This window comes from Uloborus diversus, chromosome 7 (genome assembly GCF_026930045.1).
Source record: "Uloborus diversus isolate 005 chromosome 7, Udiv.v.3.1, whole genome shotgun sequence".
Taxonomy (NCBI): domain Eukaryota; kingdom Metazoa; phylum Arthropoda; class Arachnida; order Araneae; family Uloboridae; genus Uloborus; species Uloborus diversus.
Window position 1 is genome coordinate 137249021 of NC_072737.1, and position 21294 is coordinate 137270314.

The window sequence follows — 21294 nt, forward strand, 5'->3', positions numbered from 1 at the left end:
TGGAATGGGATATGCTTCCGGCCATTTGGTGAAGTAGTCGATGGAAACAAGAATGTATTTGTTCCCATCAGCAGTTCTTGGTAAAGGACCCAGGATGTCAATCCCAATTCGTTCGAAAGGAGCTCCAACGTTGTACAGATGTAGCTTCCCTCTGCTTCTCTTCTTCGGTCCTTTACGAGCAGCACAGGCGTCACAAGAATGGCACCACTTCTCCACGTCATCCTTCGCCTTGCTCCAGAAGAAGCGCTCCCGAACTTTATTGAAGGTTTTCAAGACACCAAAATGTCCTCCAGTCGCACTACTATGTATTTCTTTCAGAACATCTGAAATCCTTGATCGGGGAAGCAGTAACTGCCACCTAGATGTTTTGCCGTCGTCAGATTCCCATTTCCGGTGTAGCACGCCGTTCCGTAAATGGAGTGAGTTCCATAAAGCCCAGTATCTTTTTGTTGCAGGACTGAAGATAGAAACGTCCTGCCAGCTAGGGCGTCGACTGTTACTTTCCATGAACTCCAAAATTGGTTTTATGTCGGGGTCTTCAAGTTGATCTTTTCGAACTTGGTCATCACTCCATGGATCAGGTTCTGATGATGTTGGATTCACTGTCACCTGATAGGCGGTAGGGCTAGTCGTTCCATGCTGTTTCTCGATTCGGGAACAATAGTGGCAGTTCTCAGGACAAGGTCTCCTTGATAAAGCGTCAGCATTACCGTGAGATAACCCTTTTCGATGCTTGATCTCCATGTCATATTCCTGGAGCCGCTGTATCCATCTGGCTATCTGACCTTCCGGATTTTTGAAGTTCAAAAGCCAAGTTAATGAGGCATGATCTGTCCGAAGCAGAAATTTTCGGCCGTAGAGGTAATGATGGAAGTGTTCTACAGCTTTCACTATGGCCAGTAACTCCTTTCTGGTGACGCAGTAATTTCGCTCCGACTTCGATAAGCATTTGCTCCAATAAGCGATGACATGTTCATTTCCGTCAATTTCTTGGGATAAAACAGCTCCGATGCCCTCGTTGCTCGCATCAGTGTCCAGGATGAAGGATTTTTCAGGCTGAGGATAGGCGAGGATAGGCGTTGATGTTAAAGCCTCCTTCAGTCGTAGAAATGCATCTTCGCATTCTTTGGACCATTCAAACTTTTGCTTGCTCTCCGTCAGCTTATGCAAAGGTCGTGCAATGTTGGAAAAACCCTTTACAAACTTCCTGTAGTACGTGCAGAGCCCCAGGAAACTTCGCAGCTGATGGATGTCTTCGGGACGACTCCAACTCCTGACCGCAGATACCTTTTCTGGATCGGTTTGTACACCTTCAGAAGAGATGATGTGACCAAGGTAGTTCACTTCCCGGCGGAACAAATTACATTTGGACGGGCTTAACTTCAAATTGGCTTCCTTAAGCTTTTGCAGCACCTTCCTAAGATTTGCCAGATGTTCTTCGAAACTGCGTCCCACGATGATGATATCGTCTAAGTAGACCAGACAGGATTCGAAGGAAAGTCCTCTTAACACTGTCTCCATAAGACGCTCGAACGTAGCTGGTGCATTGCAGAGGCCGAAGGGCATCACTTTAAACTGCCATAAGCCTTGTCCAGTTGTAAACGCTGTCTTCTCTCGGTCATCAGGGTGTATCTCAACCTGCCAGTAGCCGCTCTTCAAGTCCAGGGTCGAAAACCACTTGTGTCCGGAAAGAGTGTCTAAGGTGTCGTCTATCCGTGGAAGAGGGTAACTGTCTTTCTTGGTGATTTCATTCAGACGTCGGTAATCGACACAAAATCTGGTGGAGCCATCTTTCTTTCGGACCAAGGCGATGGGAGAGGCCCAAGGACTGGATGAAGGTTCGATTACATCATTCTCCTTCATCTCTTTCAGGAGGGTTTCAACTTCTTCCTTCTTGGTGAACGGTAGTCGTCTTGGATGCTGTTTAATAGGGGGGTGTTCTCCAGTGTAGATCCTATGCTGCGTTAAATTCGTCCGGCCCACATCCTCCGATGTAGATGAAAACAGATGCTTGAAGTCGTCCACCAATTGTTCCGCAGCAGTTCTTTGATCCTTCGATAAGGGTGCACTCCCAATTAACTTCGATGTCAAGGACTCAGAAGACACAGTCTCGGGGGAATTGATTCTTCTAATGATGCAGTTTACGGGAGTACAAGTTGCTAACACTTCGCCTTTCCGGATATTCCTTGGCCTTTCACTCACGTTGGCGACTCTCACAGGAATTACATCCTTGGAAAGGTCCACAAGCGTAGATGCCACCAGCACTCCTTTTGGGTTATTGCTTAAGTTGGGGTATTCAATGAGTCCAAATCTAAAACTATTGCTTTCTTCAATGGAGCCGGGTATTAATGATTCTGACCTTGAGGGAATTGATAAATCTGTTTGGGCAATTATTTGATGAGCGGATTTTACATCACTTTCTGCGGGAAAGACTGCTATGTCTTCTCTCGTCGAGTGCAGCTCGTTAGTCTTGAAGTCGAGGTTGAAGTCATACTTCTTTAAAAAGTCCAATCCGAGAATGAAGGGGTCTATGATAGCAGCAACGAATGCGGTATGATGGTAAATGGCATTTCCAAACACAATTTCTAAGTTCACTTTACCTTCAATCTCGATCTTGTCACCTGTCACAGTTTGGAGGGTAACGCAGGGCGGCGTCCACAGAATGTTGAGTCCAAATTGACGAGCCACATCTGTTCTAATGATCGTAACATTGGCTCCAGTGTCAATAATCAGTTCGCAGGGAAACCCGTTTACATATGCGTAAACAAATAGTCCATTACTGCCGCCACTCGTCGATGAAATCTGGAAAACTTTAAGATGGGGCTCATTCCAATTTGGCGACCTCCGCCCCGCGAGATTGCCATGGCTTAGTTTTCCTGGACCTGCGAGGGAGAGGTGCTCTTCCCTGTGGTTTCTTGACGAGCTTCACAGTTTCTTCGTAAGTGACCCTCGCCACCACATTTCCAGCACTTAAGTGATTGTCCATTATGGTCCTTGGGAGCCGAATTCCTTTTGAGGATTCCTGCAATTTCTTTTATTTGCTTTTCCAGATCAGCAAAACGTGACGAAACCGGATCAGGCTCATCAGTTTTCACGCCGCGGATTGAATGGCGATCCTTGCGGGTTGCTTGCTGGGCGGCCTCCAACTTCATCGCATACACAACAGCAGAACTCAGGTCTTTGACATCCGCCATCCGTAGAGCTTTCTGGATTTCCGGATCTCGAACCCCGTCGATGTAGTAGTTGAGTGCCAGGTTGTCTCGAACATCCGCAGGACAGTCACAAAAAGCAAGATGAGACAATCTCTCGACGTCCGCCGCTAGCTCTTGCAGGGTTTCCCCGGTTTTCTGAAAATGGGATTTCAACTGGAGTCGGCTGAAATCTTTCTGGCACTTCTCACCGAAGCGAAGCTCCAACGCAGATGTGAGGGCGGCGAAATCCAGGCGCTGGCTGTCCGGAAGGGTCTGGAGAATGTCCGCTGCGTCACCTCTCAGGGATGCTGCAAGATGACAGGCCTTGGTAGCAGAGTCCCATCCGTTCGCTTCCGCCACTATCATGAATTGAGTTTTGTAAACCTGCCACGAAGTTTTCCCATCAAATGTGGCAAGTTTAATGGACGGTCGAGCAACCGATGTGGGAGCGCCAAACTGTACAGAGCTGCTTTCCGCGGTCGCCAGTCTCCTTTCCACGTCCTTAAAGATCTCTTCTTTAAGTAGAGTAAATTTCTTGTCTTCTTCTTCCAACTTATTTTCCACATTGGCGATACGCTCTTCCACAGTATCAAATTTTTCTTCCAGAGCCTCAACTTTATCTCCCATTGCGGTTAGTTGATTCTCCATCATGGTTTTCATCGACGTTAGGTCCCTTTTTATTTCATCTTGACTTGTAGTAATTTTAGCAGTTAAATCACTATTTAACTGTTCTTGGTTAGTCGCCAATTCATTTTTCAATTGTTCTTGGTTAGTCGCCAATTCATTTTTCAATTGTTCTTGGTTAGTCGCCAATTCATTTTTTAATTGTTCTTGGTTAGTCGCCATATCATTTTTTAATTGTTCTTGATTAGCCGCCAAACTTTCGGTCAAGTCACTTTTCACGGCATTAATTGCTGCCAGAAGTTGTTTTAATTGGTCATCCATTGCGCGAGTAATCACCATAAAAACAAAGTCTATAAATTCAAACAGTCTTTATGAAAAAAAAAATGTCCAAAGTCACACTTACTCCAAGAAAGTCCAGAAGAAGCACCACGTTGGGCGCCAAATTGTAACGGATTCGGTGCGACTTCCACTTTCTTGAAATGAAGACACAGTTCTTGATAAAACACAGGAAATTTATTTACACTATGTACAGGAAAGATCTTCAACAACTGCTAAATTATTCATCAGCAATTAAGCAATTATCACACAACACCGTAAACTCAACGTTTACACACGTATTTACTTCCAAATACGAAAACAGCACAGCGAAAAGCCTCGCAATAAACAGAGCAAAAATGCACTCAGTTCGAAATCTGAATCGAAACTAAACTGTTTATCCATCGCTAACGGCTTAAATACACCGAAAAGAATTTTCTCAAATATTCCACACGCTTCTCGAAATGCGTTGACCGTTATCAATGAAAAGAAAGAAAATAGGGGTCGTATACTTTAGCCGAATGAAAAAGGGGTTGTATATTCATTACGGGAAACTATTTACAGGTTACGTTCCTACAATATTTACTATTTACAGGATTTGTAACAATATTTAGGTTACTTGTCATCTAGAATTCAGTACTGTCTGACCATTGATTGTATGGAAAGGCTAATATCCGGATTATAGGCGGAAATGGACGCATCTATTAGTTTGTAGGGGTGGTAGTTTGTTCATTTAAGATTCTATTCTATTCAAGAGTCACAACTGACTTCAACTCTATTTATGTCGAGGACTGCATACTAAGTGCCTTGCCTCCATTATTTTTATATACCGATAGATGGCAGCACCATCACCGGATCGAACAGTTAGTGAGAATTTTGAACTAGTCCAGGAGCTAATAGCTACCTAGTACTAGCACCCCCAGAGGTATCGTTTCACTTGGAGGACATTGAGACCACGAGCATATTTAACGTCGCCCAGTCCCCATTAATGACGACGGTGGGTCTTCGACCAGCGAGGATCGAACCCGAGGCCCTCCGGTCCCGAGTCCAATGCCTTACCGATCAGGCTACCACGGCCCCTTCATTTAAGATGTGCACTTTTGCCTCTAAATTATTTAGACGCATTTTTTTTTTACAAATGACAATTCGTACACGGCAATTATTTTATAGACCTATATTCAATCTTATATTCTTACTTAAAAAAATATATTGATGTTTTTTTTACAACATAGTTTTTAGCTTACCATTTTGACTTTACATTTCCTGACAAAAATGAAAACATTTTATTTTCTTTTTGTTTCAATAGAAACTGTTTGTTTCCACTCTTTTTCAACTTAAAGAATAAAATTATTTAATTTGACATAAGGTGACATTATAAAACGCGAGCATCAAAATCCCATCAATGTTTTTTCCTTCTCCCTATTGGATTTGTTTAGATGGAATCGTCTTAACTTGGCCGATTGCCAAATTACATACAATCCGTGGTCAAACAGTAGTATTGCAACTTATTGTTGCAAATTTGGGCCGTTAAGTTTTAGAGGCTGTTCTTGATTTTACGAATCCATCTTCAACGTCATTGCCATATGCGGCAATTTACACTGATCTACAGCTTTTAACACTTCAAATGTAGCGCTTTTAACACTGTTCTAAAGCTTGTGAATGGCACAGATTTAGTTAGGGACATCTCAAATCAGCAGGTTTGAATCATTATTAGAAATAAATTTTGCAGCTGGTGGCTTGGTAAGTGTAATAGAATTCCACTCAGTTGAATCCATACATTTACCTACAGTGTTACTTACTGTAGGAATTTTTAACATTCGAACATTCTTATTTAGCTAAGCCATTTTTCTACAGTTTAAACGTTTCAGAGCCAATTCCCTAATGTGTTCCGATTGCCAGGCAGCATGTTTAAAGGTTTCGCAACATCGCGATATTTTTGCGGTACTAGCCTCCAGACTAGGTATATTAGTCGATTTCTGTGGTTGCCTAAGGTGGCTCGAGCAACCGACCTGCTACCGGGTTCACAATTAGACCCTACTTGAAGATCACACACCAATTGTTAACCTTCTACGGCATACCGTTTTTTGGTCATGCGAGATGCATACATGTATGCATACCTGCTTAAATGTATATATCTTGCATACATTCCTACATAAACGCATACGGTGGTCACTAGAAAACTCGAGATAATTTACTCGGGGAACGTCAAAATGGATATCTTGGTCATTCATATGCCCTTAAATACAAATAAAATGCGGACGGGCTACTCAACATTCATTTGGAGGTGAACAAAATTGTTATTTAGGTCCGAAATTTGAATACAAATTTTTTCTTGACTACAATACTTGCATTATTGTATAAAAGAAATTGAAAAAGAAAACCAATTCGAATTTTGGAAAGAATGCTTTGCGGTGCATCAGGATCTGACCCAAGGGCTCAGCAATCAAAATTTCTTTCTTCTGGACCTTTCCATCTGAGCAGGAGGTAACTAACACTCAAACACAATTATATGTTTCTTTATATATATATATATATATATATATATATATATATATATATATATATATATATATATATATATATATATTTCTTTCCAATGGGGCTGTATAAGAGACCCACCTCAAGAGGCGTTTGGGCCATAACCAGACCTAGTGCGCTCCCCAACAATGCATCAGTCTTTCGTGTGTCACCATTAAGGCGCTGATGCATAACACAGTAGAGTTTTTGACGCCCAGTTTCCACCAGATGGAGGCACCTGGACTCTCATTAGATGCGAAATTTCACTAGGAATTTAATTTAGCCGAGGGATATTCTAAACCAAACGAATACCCAAGGGATCTTTTACATGCCGCATAATCATACGACACAAGCGCTGAAGATTTTCTACATCTCGAAAATCCGCCAACTGGCCACCCAGGTCAGAGCCTGGGTCCCCAGTAGAGGTGCAACATCGATGGCAAAACATCGATGTTTCATAACATCGATGGTCGAAACTAAAAAATCGATGGTATTGATACATCGACCAAAAAACATCGATGTTTTGAAACATCGATCTTTTTATCAATATATAGCATACATTTTTGAATGTACTACAGTACGGACTTACAGTAATGATAATCTCTAACAAATGTTTCTTAGTGGATCAGCGATTTCTTTTTTGGCATTGCGTCGATTTATTAAATTGTAGCAACTATTTCAAAAATTTCTAAGTAAAGCCAATATTAAATTATATATATATATTCTCTAATTAACCAATTACGTACAACACTACAACTCGCAAGTCAACAGAAAAAAATAAACAAATCAGACCAGAGGAAGCTTTCCTGACGCCGTTTATGATTATAGTACATTGAAAAAAAATCCCATGTTTATTTGGAATGCATTCATTTTATACTCCTTTGAAGTTTAAATGATTTTGGGAAATTCCAGATAATCTAAGCAGCGGTAGCAGCGAGTTTATTTTCTTTTAATTTTGATATGTTATTTTCTAAGCAATGAGGATTCAGTATATATCTGTGAGCCAACCTTGGAGAAACAATTTGAGGAGTATCTGTGGTGATTTAAGAAAAGCATTTTGAAATTTTACGGAGCAGCTCGGTATTTTGGATAAAATTCAATTAAAAAAACGAAAACCACTTGTTACTTTCTTCTATATCTAATATATAGAAGAAAGTATTGGATTCGTGCAAATTTTCGAATTTCGAATTTTGACGGATTCGAACGTTTTGAGGTGTGCTGAGTCCATTTCGACTATTTTTGGAAAATGTCTGTCTGTGTGTGTGTGTGTGTGTGTGTGTGTGTGTGTGTCACGTCTGTGTGTGACCAGTTTTTTGTCTCCGCTCTACAGCAAAAACTACCGCATGAAATTGATCGAAATTTGGTACACATATGTGCCCCTATGTGAACTTGTGCCCATTGGTTTTTGGCGTGAATTCCTCCAAGGGGGGTGGAGCAATGGGACGTTTTTTGAGTTACGCGTGCTTGCTATTCCTCAGGAAGTAACCGGCGGAATCAAACAAAATTTGGTCCATATATTGCCCCTAACAGGAGCAGGTGCTGATTCAATTTTGGTGTCAATAGCTCAAACGGGGGTTGAGTTATAGAACGTTTTTTGTCGTCAATTGTGACTGCTGTATCTCAAGAAATAACGAACGGAATCAAACAAAAAATTTTTGACAAGTAGCCCTTAAAATGTCAGTAATCCAACGTTATTAAGCACAAAACTTGCAATCAATTGCAAGTTTTGTGCTTAATAACGTTGGATTACTGACATTTTAATTTTTCAGCACAAAGGTATTTATTCTTTAAGTAGCCCTTAGTTGGTATAAGAGCTGATTTTATTTTGGTGTCAACAGGTAAAAAGGGGTTTGCGCAATCGCCCGTTCTTTTTTTCCATTGTGAGTGCCCTATCTCAAGAAGTAATGCTACGTTCAGGTTGAAATTTGGAATATATGTGAATCCATACGTAAACAGGCTTTGGTTCAATTTTGACTCCAATCGCTCCAAGAGGTGTTGATTTTTTTTTTTTTTTTTTTGCGAATAAAAATAGTTTTATTAATGCAACAATAAGAAAGATAAATCGTAATAGATTGTCGTCTGCGTATTTCTCGTGATTTTAATTGTATGGAAATGATCGGAAATATTATCTCAACTAGGGGGCTATCGCCCCCTGCTCGCTATCGCTCGCCAACCCCCGGAACTGCTTACGCAGTTCCCTGTGGATCGCTTCGCGATCCATGCTCGCTTCGCTCGCTCGCTGTATGCCAATACATTAGCCTAGCTAAAATTTTCCGTAAAAATTAAAGTTGGTAATTGCATTTAGGTCACCATCCATTTAACCAATATGAAAATTACGTTCATAATGTTAATTTGTCTGCTTTAGCCAGATTTTCGACAGTTTAACTTTGCTGTATGTAAGATGACTGCCTTGGCAATGTGCACAACTTTACCATTATAGATACAAAAGTGTCTGTCATTGCTTTGGAGAGATTGCACTTCTACCTGTTGGTCCGCGGAAGGTATTTTATTTCCCTTCTACCACCCATTGGAAAACCAATGAAGGCATTCCCCTATCCGCCACCTGGGGACGCGCCCTCTAGGGGTTACAGGCTCCCCCGAGGGATGTATTTACATTATTTACACTCTTATATATTTACATATTTACACTCTTATATATTCTAATCTGAGAAAACTTCCTCATATACACAATTAAAAATGTCCCGTTTGGGAGCCACAACTTTGCTTGCACAATACTAAAACTACTATAACCCTAAACAAATTTGGCGAAACCTTTCAGCTGAGAATAAAAGGAATAAAGTAAATTCTTTCTCGGTTATTCATTTTGAACTGAACTGTCGTACTGAAGCAGAGAATAGACGACGCTCAAAGCGCCTACGCGTTCAAAACAACATTGCCGATGAACATGATTGTGGAGCAATGTGTGAAGAATGCGAATTTTGTGGTGCTCTTTATTGGCAGAAAGAGCGTAATACTGCAAATAAATATACTAAATGTTGCCATGACGGAAAGGTGCGGTTACCGGCATTGTGTGACGCACCTGATCTGTTGAAGGAACTGCTGACTGAAAATTCCCCAGCCGCTAAAAATTACCGGCAGCGAATCAGAGAATACAACTCTGGAAATGGCTCGTCTTAAATTGGATTCAAGAACGGCTTCCTGCCTTCTTTGAGCTTTTCTTTGCTGATTAAGGTTGAAATGGGCCACAGCCCGACTCAAACTCATCTCAAAAAAAAAAAAAAAAGTTCGTTGAGTATTCTGTGATTCAAGATTTCAAAACAACGTAGAAGTTTGTTTACATGATTTATCGGCGAAGTGTTGCCAACAGAGGTTTAGAAATTCACCCCTTCATTTGCCGGCACGTAAGAGAATTATATATATAGATGATTTAAAATTTTTAACAGTTGCCATCTTATGTTTGTTAATAAATAAAATATTTGTAATTAATTCAAGTAAGGCTTTTAAAGTAACTTTCAATTTTCGCTCTTTGTTTTGTTTTTACAATAATTCAGACATTGGGATGGTCGTCAAGTTTTTGCATGTGTAATTTTGTCTTTGTTAGGAATATTGCTTCCTCGTCAAGCATGGGGAGGGATCAGAAAAAAGGAAAAATATAGAAGAAAGTTTCGTGATGGCCACAACATACTAGTCTTAAAGTGTTTCTAGCTTTAATAATCATTTCAAATACAGCATAAAAATATAAAAAACAGCTTTAAACACTATATCATGCTTGAAACCTGAAATGCGGAGCAAAATAACTTTTTTGCGGAGCTCAGGAGTTCCGCAATTTTCGCGGAGCAGTTGGCATCCCTGTTTAAGCTTATTTACATGGTAGTTAACAGGAGCTCAGATCCTACATTTTTCAAATTTAGGTGACGTCGATGTTTCCGAGAGTTTAATTTGGGGGGGGGGGGGGTCAATTTACAGATACCATCGGGTTTTTTTTACTTTCTTATTTTGAAGATCGATGTTTTGAAACATTGATGATTTTTAACCGATGTCGCTTCTCTGTGAGAAATTTTATTATAATTTTCAATTAAAAATACAAAAACATCAACATCGAAAAAACATCGAACCCAAAACATCGATGTTCCAAAAACATCGAAAGTAAAACATCGATGTTCCAAAAACATCGAAAGTAAAACATCGATGTTTTAACAAAAACATCGATGTTTCCAAAACATCGACATCGATGTCGCACTCCTAGTCCCCAGGCATAGAGAGCCTAACCATCACGCCACCTCGGCTCCTTTTTACTTATATAGATTAATCTGAAATTTGAAAATGGTGCTTGTAATTACTATTAATGGTTTTACGAATTTTTTGACAGCTTCAACTCACCCATGTCACCCTTAATGATATACTTTATATGAAAAAAAGAGGTGCACTGTTGGGAAGATTTAATCTTTTAAGTTGTGCAAGAAACTTCATAATTGTTTAAGAAACTATTACTCACCGTATGCTGCAGTAGCAGTTGTCGCCCTACTATTTGATGAAATGATGATTTCTTCACTGCGAAGGGTATGAGCTTGAGATATTATCGCTTCACACTGCACCTTCATTCTGCCCTGGAAGAAATGGCTTGGCCTTGCTTCAAAGGTCAATCTTAATTTTGAAATATACAAACCATCATAAGATTCGTCTGGCAGAGGTCTAGTCAACTGATGAGACCTAGCCTAAGTGAATGTGAGTAAAATATTCAAAATGCTTCAAATTTTGTAATTTAAAACACAGAATGAAACACACATTTAAGCAGAAAGTTTCCGCTTCCAAGCCAGGGCTAAGGCAGAACTGCAAACAATATACCGACAACCCGGTAATGATATCCAGTAACAAAAATTCGTGCAATAAATTTGTTTTAGTAACCCATTTGCTGGCACGCTCAGTTTCAGTGAGATGGCATATGTCTCGAGCTTCGTTACTGACTATTCCAGAACTGATGAGTCCATAATAAGGACTAAACTGCTTTCTCTGCATTTCGGTGACTGGGTGATGTTAAATATGCTCGTAGTCACTAAGTCCTCAGAGAGAACCGATACCTCTGGGGATGCAGGACCAGGGATTGCTCGGCTTCTGGTCTGGATAAAAAAAATCAGAGCTGTCTCCAGGGTCCCATCCAACTGGTTAAACCACAAAGAGTGGTAGGTACAGGGGACCTTGGAGTGAAAAGTGAAAAATGTCTCTGGATTTCATAACCAGGCTGTCGGTGTGCTGCTTTTCAGCCACAAATTGTTTATCCACCACCAATCGTGACTTCAGTTAGTTTTAAAAATCATTTGAGAGCTAATTGCTCATTCTCCCTTTGGATATAAAGTGTGAAGAGAAAGAACTGCTTACTTACAGGATTCCAATAGTTGATAATAGTTCTACTCTGATTAAAAAAATCAGGAAAATTCCTTGCCGTTGCCTTGATGAAAGTGTCTTCTTCCTACCACTAAGTAAGGCCCCACTTGATACTTACGGGCCTTGACAATTTATGACTTTTCTGTATTATACCGATGCAATAAGTAGCCTAAGATGAGCCTGCTCATGAAATTCTCGATAAATGCGAAACTTCATGTGTCGCATATTTTGACCGCAAGAGGCGCTGAACTCAGTTCTGCATATACACCAATCAATGGACAAATTTATTATAAGAGTGGAAAATAGGGATTGAATGTAGCGTCCAGTGGTGGACTGGGTCCCGCAAGAAGGCGCCAACTTTGGCCTCTAAAGGGCACAAAAAAAAATGGTATAAAAAATAAGGTGAAAAAAAAAGGTGGTAATCAGGTTTACGAGTTTAAAGAAAAAAAAGCGAAGTCGCACAGATTTGTAAGCGAAAAAAAAAGTGGCACAAAATGAATGATAAGTAAATAATAAAAATAAAAAAAAGGTGTTTAGGCTTGAGGGCGCAAGGGCGTATAGGTGAGAGGGCGCATCAGCCCGCGGGCCAATTCGCCCCTGTGTAGCGCCCTCCTTGTTGCCCTGAGTTTCAGGGATTGTCACGGCCCATAAGAATAAAGTATGGCCATGAACCAAGACATCCAGGCGAAAACAGATACGGGCATTTGCTGTAAAGTAAGGATGTCAACTTAGTTTTAGCGGGTTATAAATGACATGTTTGTAATTACTTTAACACAACTTACACATAGAAGTTCCATCTTTTTTATACAAAATGAACATCACTTCTCCCTGCTGGAAAAATTCATTTATTTTCGTTCTTACTGGCCGCCTATCAATTTTCCACGCGAAACGTGGTCGAACATTAGATAGTAGTACATGACTGTTTCAAACACAGAAATTCTCTTATTGCATGGAATACGTTACCACCGGGCCATTGTACAGAAACATTAAAAATTTGCCATAATTTGTGAGCTGTTTTTCACAATTTTTTCTTTTTTTCACAACGCATTTTACCGATCTCGTTAATCAACACATTCGTTCAGAATAACCCCTTATTGAAGCCCTGCAAGAAGGGGTAAAGGAGTGTGCATACAAAAGAACAATGAAATCCTATATAGCAACGGAAAGAGAATGTAATATCCGTAGCAATCTTCAAAATACGCTGCCGTAAACTTCAACATCAGTGGTCTTCAAAATTTGTCAACTCATAGAATCCTTACAATTATAATCGTTCTTTGTGGATCCGCATCTTTAAGAAAACATGTGTTAAAATAACTTTTTCCGTAGATCAATGTAATATACGTACTAAAAGTAAATGCAATTAAAGAAAGGTCTTATATTTTCATATAAGACGTAAAAGAAGATTTGAAGAAAGGTTTGAGTTTGTATGATAAAGCAAAACCATAAGCATTTTTCAGCTATTTTGTAGAGTCTTAAATTCAAACGTGGTTAAATTTCTTAAGGTTAATTCATTCTGTTTCGCCAAGAATTGTTACCGCAAGAGTTTCAACCCTAAAGGGTGCCATTTGTCACCTATAGTTTTAACCGTTTCAGGATCATGAGACATGTCCCCAAATAATGTGACTCCAAAGTTTAAAATTGATTTTATAAACAATCGAAAACAAATACTTTATAAATTACATATTTGTAAGCTATTAAGGCATCAGAATCTTAATATTTAAAAAAAAAATATTTCGTGGAAAAAAAAAACGCTAATTTTATTTTGAAAGCATCGAGATAAAAATGCATCGATTGATGACATCACATTTTTACCATGCTTCTGATTTTATTCAAGATTACTCTTGATTGGAAGATTAAATGTAAGTAATATTAATAATTATTCAAATATTTCTGAGTTGAATTATAAATTAACCAAGGTTTAGAAAATACTTGTAGTTTTGAGTCTCGAATGGACGATGTAAAGGAATGAGTTCCCTTTGCAGAAATGCTACTAAACCAAATTATTCAAAACTTGACAAACATGTTATTTAAGTTACCAATTGATGATTTTATGTATAAAAAATATTTACATTTTACCGTGGTGTATATGATTCTTACAGAGTGCAGGAACTCTAATAAAATTCACAATTCCGTACTTTTCCGTCAAATGTACGTCACTTGGCACATTTATAATTTTTCGTGACTTTAGTTATCACTAATCGAAAAAATACTAAAAATTTCATGGTTGGCGACATTTAGCAACGTCAGTTTCTAAAACCTAGTCTTGCTTGTAGTTATCCTCAGTCTCTTTGAAAAATGCTTCTATTGTTGTCAAGGTAGAAAGTGAACAAATAACCAAACCAAGTGACGCACCGTTCACGGCAAAGTACTCAAAATTCCAACAGTCATGATTTCATTGTCATAAATTTTTCTACATTTTACCTCAACTCCGTTGATCCACCATTTCAGAAATGCAGCCGGTCTTGATGGGGCCGAAACACAGGTCACATTCACAAGGTTACCAGGAGAATAATAACCCTTCTTGCCAAATATTCTAGGCTTTGAACTTGGATTCACTGTGAAAATTGTTTTATACATCAATTGCATTGATGAAATTTAATATTTACAGCACATCATGCTTTGATAAAAATTCTGTCCGTTATTGCTTCTAAATTATTCATATTTCAACTCATTTAAATTTCAACCGAATGTCTAACCAAAAAAAAAATCGTTTCCAGGTTGCCTCAAAAAAGAATTGCCTCAAATAATCTTTTGCTAACATCCTAATTAACTATATCTTTTGATTTCCAAAGACTTCCGAAACGCATTGTATAGTTTCGAGGTAATTACATAACACAATGTCTTTTCATCACTTAGTAATTTAAAAAGGATAGAAAGAAGCAAAGTTATTTTTATTCCTAAACTAATTTAAATTCAATTAACTAACCATTACTATAAATTAAACTAATTTAATTTATGTTGCAATTGCTTACGATTTCGTTAAATTAACTTCGTGTACTTGTTTCTGAGTTTAAATCTCAATTCAATTATGCAACTACATTAGGCGAAATTTTCAGTTAAGAACGTCTTATTGAAAACTGTGTTGTATGTATTTTCTAATACTATTCCCTTTTAAGTATTCTTATTGGCACGTAGAATTTGAAATTAATTCCTTAAATTATATTAAGTAAAACCAACGATGACCCTGTACTAATAGTTGATACTGTACAAGTGGTTGACATTGATTAAGAATAAATTGAAAGGTAAGTGTCGTAAATTTTAACACAGTTTAATAATTTTTCTTTAAAAGCCATTTAGTTCTCAGTTTTATGCCCTTTTAAATAAAATTATAAAGTTGTGTTTAAATTGGCAATGCTTATCTTTCAGCTTATTCTTTAAAACTGTTCACTACCGATGGTTTTACCTTAGTTATTAAAGATTTGTGAAGATAAAAAAATCGAAAAAAAAGGGGGAGGGAATCAAATAGAAAGAAATGTGTGTTACATCTGTTTTTTCAAACGGACTTCGAATGGACTTTTCTGGTTCAGTTCGACTTGACAGTACGTTAGGAACTCAAAAGATATTCCCAACTCCGAACTCGACGATTTGTCTTTTGAATTAAATGTTTTTTATTGAGCTTAAAGCAAATCAAAAAGATGAATTTTTGATTTGCTTTACAAAATTTGCCACAAAAAAAAAGGGGGGGAAAAACACATTTTTTAGAATACATGTCTTAAAAAGACAAGCTTACAAGATTAAGCATGTTTTTAGACAGACTAAAATTATAATTCTAAAAAAGAACTTCGATGGTTTTTTCTCAAGAAAAGATGACGCCACAAACCACATGTTAACCGGAAACAATAAAAAGAAATGCTGTTTTTGATATTTATTATGAATATAAAGTTTAATTTTTTCAGCTAATGAAGTCAAGAAATTTTTTGATATGGAACTGTCTTTGGTACTGAGTTCTATTGAGATCATGAAAGTGTACTAATGAATAGTTTAATTGAAAGCTGATCCAATACGTAAATAAATATTTTAATTAATAAATTTTTCGTGAATATTTAAAGATTTTAACAGTGAGAATATTTTTGGGGCGATAGCGTTTTTGTTTGCTACTCCTGAAAAAACAAACAACAGAGTCTCGTACAAAAATATTCCATAGAATCTGAGAGAACATAAGAGAAAGTAATTTGTTACACGTAACGAATTACATTGTTAAAAATGACTATTTACAGGGGGGCCCATCCCTCCTAAAGGCAAGAGCGCACCCCCTTAAATATTGCAGAGTCCCCCGCAAAATAAGAAAAGCACCCCTGAAACAACCCCCTAAAAATTCCAATGGCGCAGTCTGCGCCATGACCCCCTTCCCTAGGTAGGCACAACTGTAATTTTAATGAAGCAAGGTTGGCTAATAAAATATATGGTTTTCTTCCTGAAATGTCCTCCACTATAAAATTTATTTCATCGTTTAAAAAAAAATTAAGAATTACTTAAGGCAACATTTTATGTAATTCAGATCTTATCATATTACGCATGATAAGGTAATGTTCTCAAAAACTATCGTATTAACAAGTAACTGGTACAACTAGAGTATGCAACTCAAATTAACTCAGCGGGGTTTTTTTTTGTGATTAAAATTAAATAATTAATTTTAAAATTCGCTTTCAAGTTCTGTAAAAATAACAACTTCATTGTTCAGTATTGCCATGGCTTATAACAAACTTCTTGACACTTGATTTCATGTAAAATAATGCAGAAACTTACATTTAAAAGTTTCAACTGCTTATATTTATCACAAGTTTGGTATCAGTTTTTATGATTTGTCCCAATTTATACACATATTTAGGAAACCTTCAAGTTTTATAGTTTCGCTTAGGTTTTATTCACACCTTTTTCAGAAATATAAACTGAAGTATGAAGTGAAAAAAAAATGAGTAAAAGGGAGAATAAAGGTGAAAGCTCAAATCACACATAGGCTTTCATGAAACACTCTTTTTTAAACGCTCAATGGAAATCAGGAGTTGTCATGGTTAAAATTCACATATATTGCCACAGAATAGGTGTGGGTTTCCTCTACTTATTGCAGTTAGGCACTAAAAAGTTATTTTTGTAGCTCAAAAACCTTTGATTCTACGAGCCTCAAAATAGCTTTTAAATCATTCTTCTACATTGTTTTTATTTTAAATAGTAGGGGGGGGGGGCTACCGCTCCTTGCTCCTATTGCTCACCAGCGTCAGGGAACTGCAAGCGGTTCACATAAATCTTCTAATACGTAAGGGACAAAACATTCATACATATTAAAATTACATATCAATAGAAAGCCCTGTTTTTTCTTCATATGAGATGAAATTTTTTTTCATTGATATTTTTGGTTGACATTTTTTCTTCGTATGAGATGTCACTTTAAAAAAAAAAATCTAAGGTAGCTAGAACGTGTTTCAAGCTGAAAGGGAGGAAAACCTTCAAATAGAAGCAGCGGTAGTTGTTGAAAAGTACTTTCATTCAACTTCATGACGTTTCATTGATTTGATTAGCTGTGGCGCCATCATTTTATTTTTATATTGTAGTAAGACACTTTTTATTGTCTACCGTAATAACCTCCATAATAAAGGTTAACAATTATGAAAGTTCTTTCTTTTTTTTTTTCAAAAAACGTATCATCAAACTATTAATAATTATTTTTTCCTTTTTAACCATAACAAAAACAAATGTTCAACAAAGTTCCGTTTTTATCTGCAATTTTTTTTATCATGTTGCTCTATTATTTAAAATAATTCAAACAAAATAATTTTTTATCTTTTCTTTTCGGCTTATCTTTCAAACAACCAAAATGTAAATTAAGGTTCTCCTATCTCATAAATTTTTAAACTAAAGAACTTTAATCAAAAAGAAACATATATTATTTTCTGTAGAAGATGATCTAAAAAGTAATGATTAAAACTGAGATTTAAAAATAAAAAAAGCGTGTTTTCCTAATCTCTTAACGTTGTTTTTTTTTTTTTTTTAATGTTTCGACAATTTGCATAGTAAATATTTATTTTATAGCTTCATGCTCATATCATAGATTTATTTTTCAATATTCTACTTTTTGAGTTGTTCTTTATACATTTTTAACTACTCTCTTTCCATTAATAAGAATTTTTTAGGTAAATATTACGTATTAGTTTTTATTCTGTGCACTTAAGAATTTTGTGCAAATAAAGGATTTCTTAATCAAAGACATTGAATGGATAGTTCAGTAAGGATTAGAATTTTAGGTGTGCAAGATTTCTCCAGTGACACAGATTTTAATACGTTAACGAAGAAGAAACATAAAAAGTTAGAGTCTGTCAATTGCACTAGGCAGAAGATCACTCCCTCCTCATCTTCTAAAATTTGTTTTATGAGACATTATTATTATTATTATTTTATTGATTAAGGTTATTGCCTCAATATTTCAGATTATTTACTTAAGCCTTGCATTTTCTTCATCAACTATTTGAATTTCCCTTGAGTTGTTGAAAATTTTCACTCCGCCATTGTGAAGTTCCTTTGAATTATTAAACCTTTTCGTAATTTAAATATATTTCTTAGAGTTTTTTTTTTTAAATATTTTCTTTTGCTAGTTATATTAAATATGTTTCCTTCGTTTGTAAAACTTTTCTCCAGACATTAGCACTCTTACGTTACATATTTGAAAATTACAGTGAATCCCGTTAACGCAAAATTTTGCTGAACGTTGAATAAACGCCATTCCTAGTCAGAAAAAACTAAAAATTAGCGCTGAATCAATCGTTTAAAACGAAGATTATTTGGACGAAATTCTGCTTAAAATGAAAAACAAATTTTTGAGGTCAAAATAATAGTTCTAATAATTGTAAATTTAGGACAGTAAAAAGTATTAAAAAAGGGAAAACAATCATCTTTTTGCATGACATTTCCATACTAACTGTGGAGGGTTGAAAGATCAGCACTTCAACACAAACCAGTGTGTAGCTATGCGCAGGCAAATTCTTCAAATACCATACAGAAAATTCATTCTTTCATTCTGATAAATTGTGTTCAATACTAGTTTACTATACGTAATATAATAACCGTTTCGCACTCAAAATGTAAATATAAACAAGCCGCCTGCGGCGTCAGCTCGCACATCCCGCCTCCGGTGGTGGGTTGGAGTACCACTCTGTTCTTCCGAAGTACTAAAGTACAGCGTCTTCGGCGCTGTACTTCCTTTGGCTTTGTTTACCCATGGGTATCTGCAATCCCCCTGCTGGGATAATCCCCGCGCAGGGGGAATACAGATAGCCATGGTTTACCAAAACAAATTTAAATGACGTTTTTGGTACGTAAATTACCTTTAGACAAAGGCACAAATTCGTGCATTACTGCGCAAATTTGGTTATAATTATTGTGACACAATAAAAATATCATATATAATCGTAATTTTGAAAATGTGAACACGTTTTAAGCCAGAGTTCTGCTGTATACTGACAGTCATTTCTACACACCTCTGTTTTCCGTAATGTCAAATTAACCGAATTAGATCCGGTCCGATTCACTTCAATTAATCAAGGTTCCGCGAATCTAAAACTCTAGATTTGCCATTCCAATTTCACATGTAGATATTGCTTGCAAGTGCTACGAACAATCTTTTTTTTTCTTTCATTTTTGTTGTAGAAATTAAATAATGAAGCAATTAAAAGTTTAAAGGTGGGTTAGTAGTAGACATACAGCCAGTGACGATAAACAAAATAGCTTGTGACAAGTTCAGTTTTGTTCCGTATTTTAATAGACTTTTGATATCACTTAAGTGCCGAGCGTAGATTCATTCAAGCTGCAAATGCAACGGGCCCTAAAAATTATTCCGTTCATGCGCTTGAAAGATCCTCGGATTTCTATAAATGGTAGAAACTTTAGCAGTAAAATACCGCTCCTAAGCCAGGGCTAAGGCTCCCCCCCCCCCAGTACTATATGCAGTATACCAGACAATCCGGTTATCACATCCTGAGACTGCAGTTTCGTTCTTATTAGAACTCCTTTGTCAGGAATAGTGAATAACCGAGTTAGAGGCAGATGTCATTTCATTGAAGCTGAGAGTGCCAACAAGCTGGCAGATAAAGTGAATTTATCTCAGATAAAGCTACCGCCAACAGGCGGAAACTTACTGATAAATACCCAAGCTTTTCCTTCAATTCACGAGTCGAGTCACACCATGCTGCGGATACTCGCTTGTGAAGTAAATTCACCTTATCTACCCGTTTTCCCTTCCGAAAATTTTCGTGTTGCTGGCGAGAAATTTGCGTTAGGTCTAAAATTCCTTACTGGTGAAAAATCGCGTTATAGCCATTTCGCGTAAGTCAAATCGCGTTGTAGCGGGAGTCGACTGTACTACATATAGTAAACACTTATTTCATTCCAACATATCTCTTTAAAAGTAGGTTTCTATTGATCAGCAAACTATTAACTACATGCAAAATTTCAAACAAGTCTTTGAAAAGAGCATTTTTTTTAGGGAAACCTGTAAATGACTTACCGTATATCCTCATTTCTCGCTCTCCCTTAACGGTTTGGAATGTAGGAGCGTCTGTTGATACTTCGCATCTGTAAATACCTTCCGAGGACACTTCTGTGAAAGGCATAAATAAATTCCCTCGGTCAGTGCGTCTCAGCTGGAAAAAAAATAAATATATAAAAAAAACTCATCACACTGGAGACCCAAAATATCACAATGGTGTAATCAAGCGGTTTTACATATGGGGGACTTCTAAGACGTTCTGCTACAGAGGATACGAATGCGATTGATTCGGTTATCATTACCTTTCATTACATCTTAAGTCAAGGACTGTTTTTGAGAAATTACGAATTGCTAACTATCCTCACTTGATCAAAGTTGAAGTTGTTCTGATTTTTCAAATTACCATGACTACGGTTGTTTTTAATATTTATTTAGAAAGTGAAATTTTCACCGTCATTGTTACAAAGGGTGAAATTACGTTTTTTCAGGAAAAACATCTATCTTAGATGAACTTAAACAGCAAAACATCCTCTAAATACAAAATTTCCGGACTTCTACTTCCCAACACTTAAGCTTGATAAGAAATAAAAATATCCAACATTATACGCTGTAAATAGTCTTTATGATAAGTGTACTGTTGGATATCGGCCATAAAATCTTTAATCTTTATTACCTCATCCAAATCACCACTTCTTTTTTTATGAATATGCCTCGTATTACCTTTTCTAGAAAATCGCCAGTCATAGTATGACGAATCTTGCTATTAATATTGCATTCCATTTGTAGAAGAAAGAAACCCGACGAGTAGGGTTCTATCGCAATTTGTGA

General features: G+C 37.1%; 1 protein-coding gene across 1 annotated transcript in view; it reads right to left on the reverse strand.

The window, feature by feature from the left end:
• The window catches only part of LOC129226908 (uncharacterized), a 71341-nt gene that overhangs the window by 22226 nt on the left and 27821 nt on the right, over positions 1 to 21294 (reverse strand). The window contains exons 3-5 of the mRNA XM_054861537.1: positions 20485 to 20620; positions 14412 to 14545; positions 11104 to 11323 (exon numbers count right to left, since the gene is read on the reverse strand). Of these exons, the coding sequence (XP_054717512.1) occupies positions 11104 to 11323; positions 14412 to 14545; positions 20485 to 20620 (490 nt within the window). The remainder of the gene's footprint in view (positions 1 to 11103; positions 11324 to 14411; positions 14546 to 20484; positions 20621 to 21294) is intronic.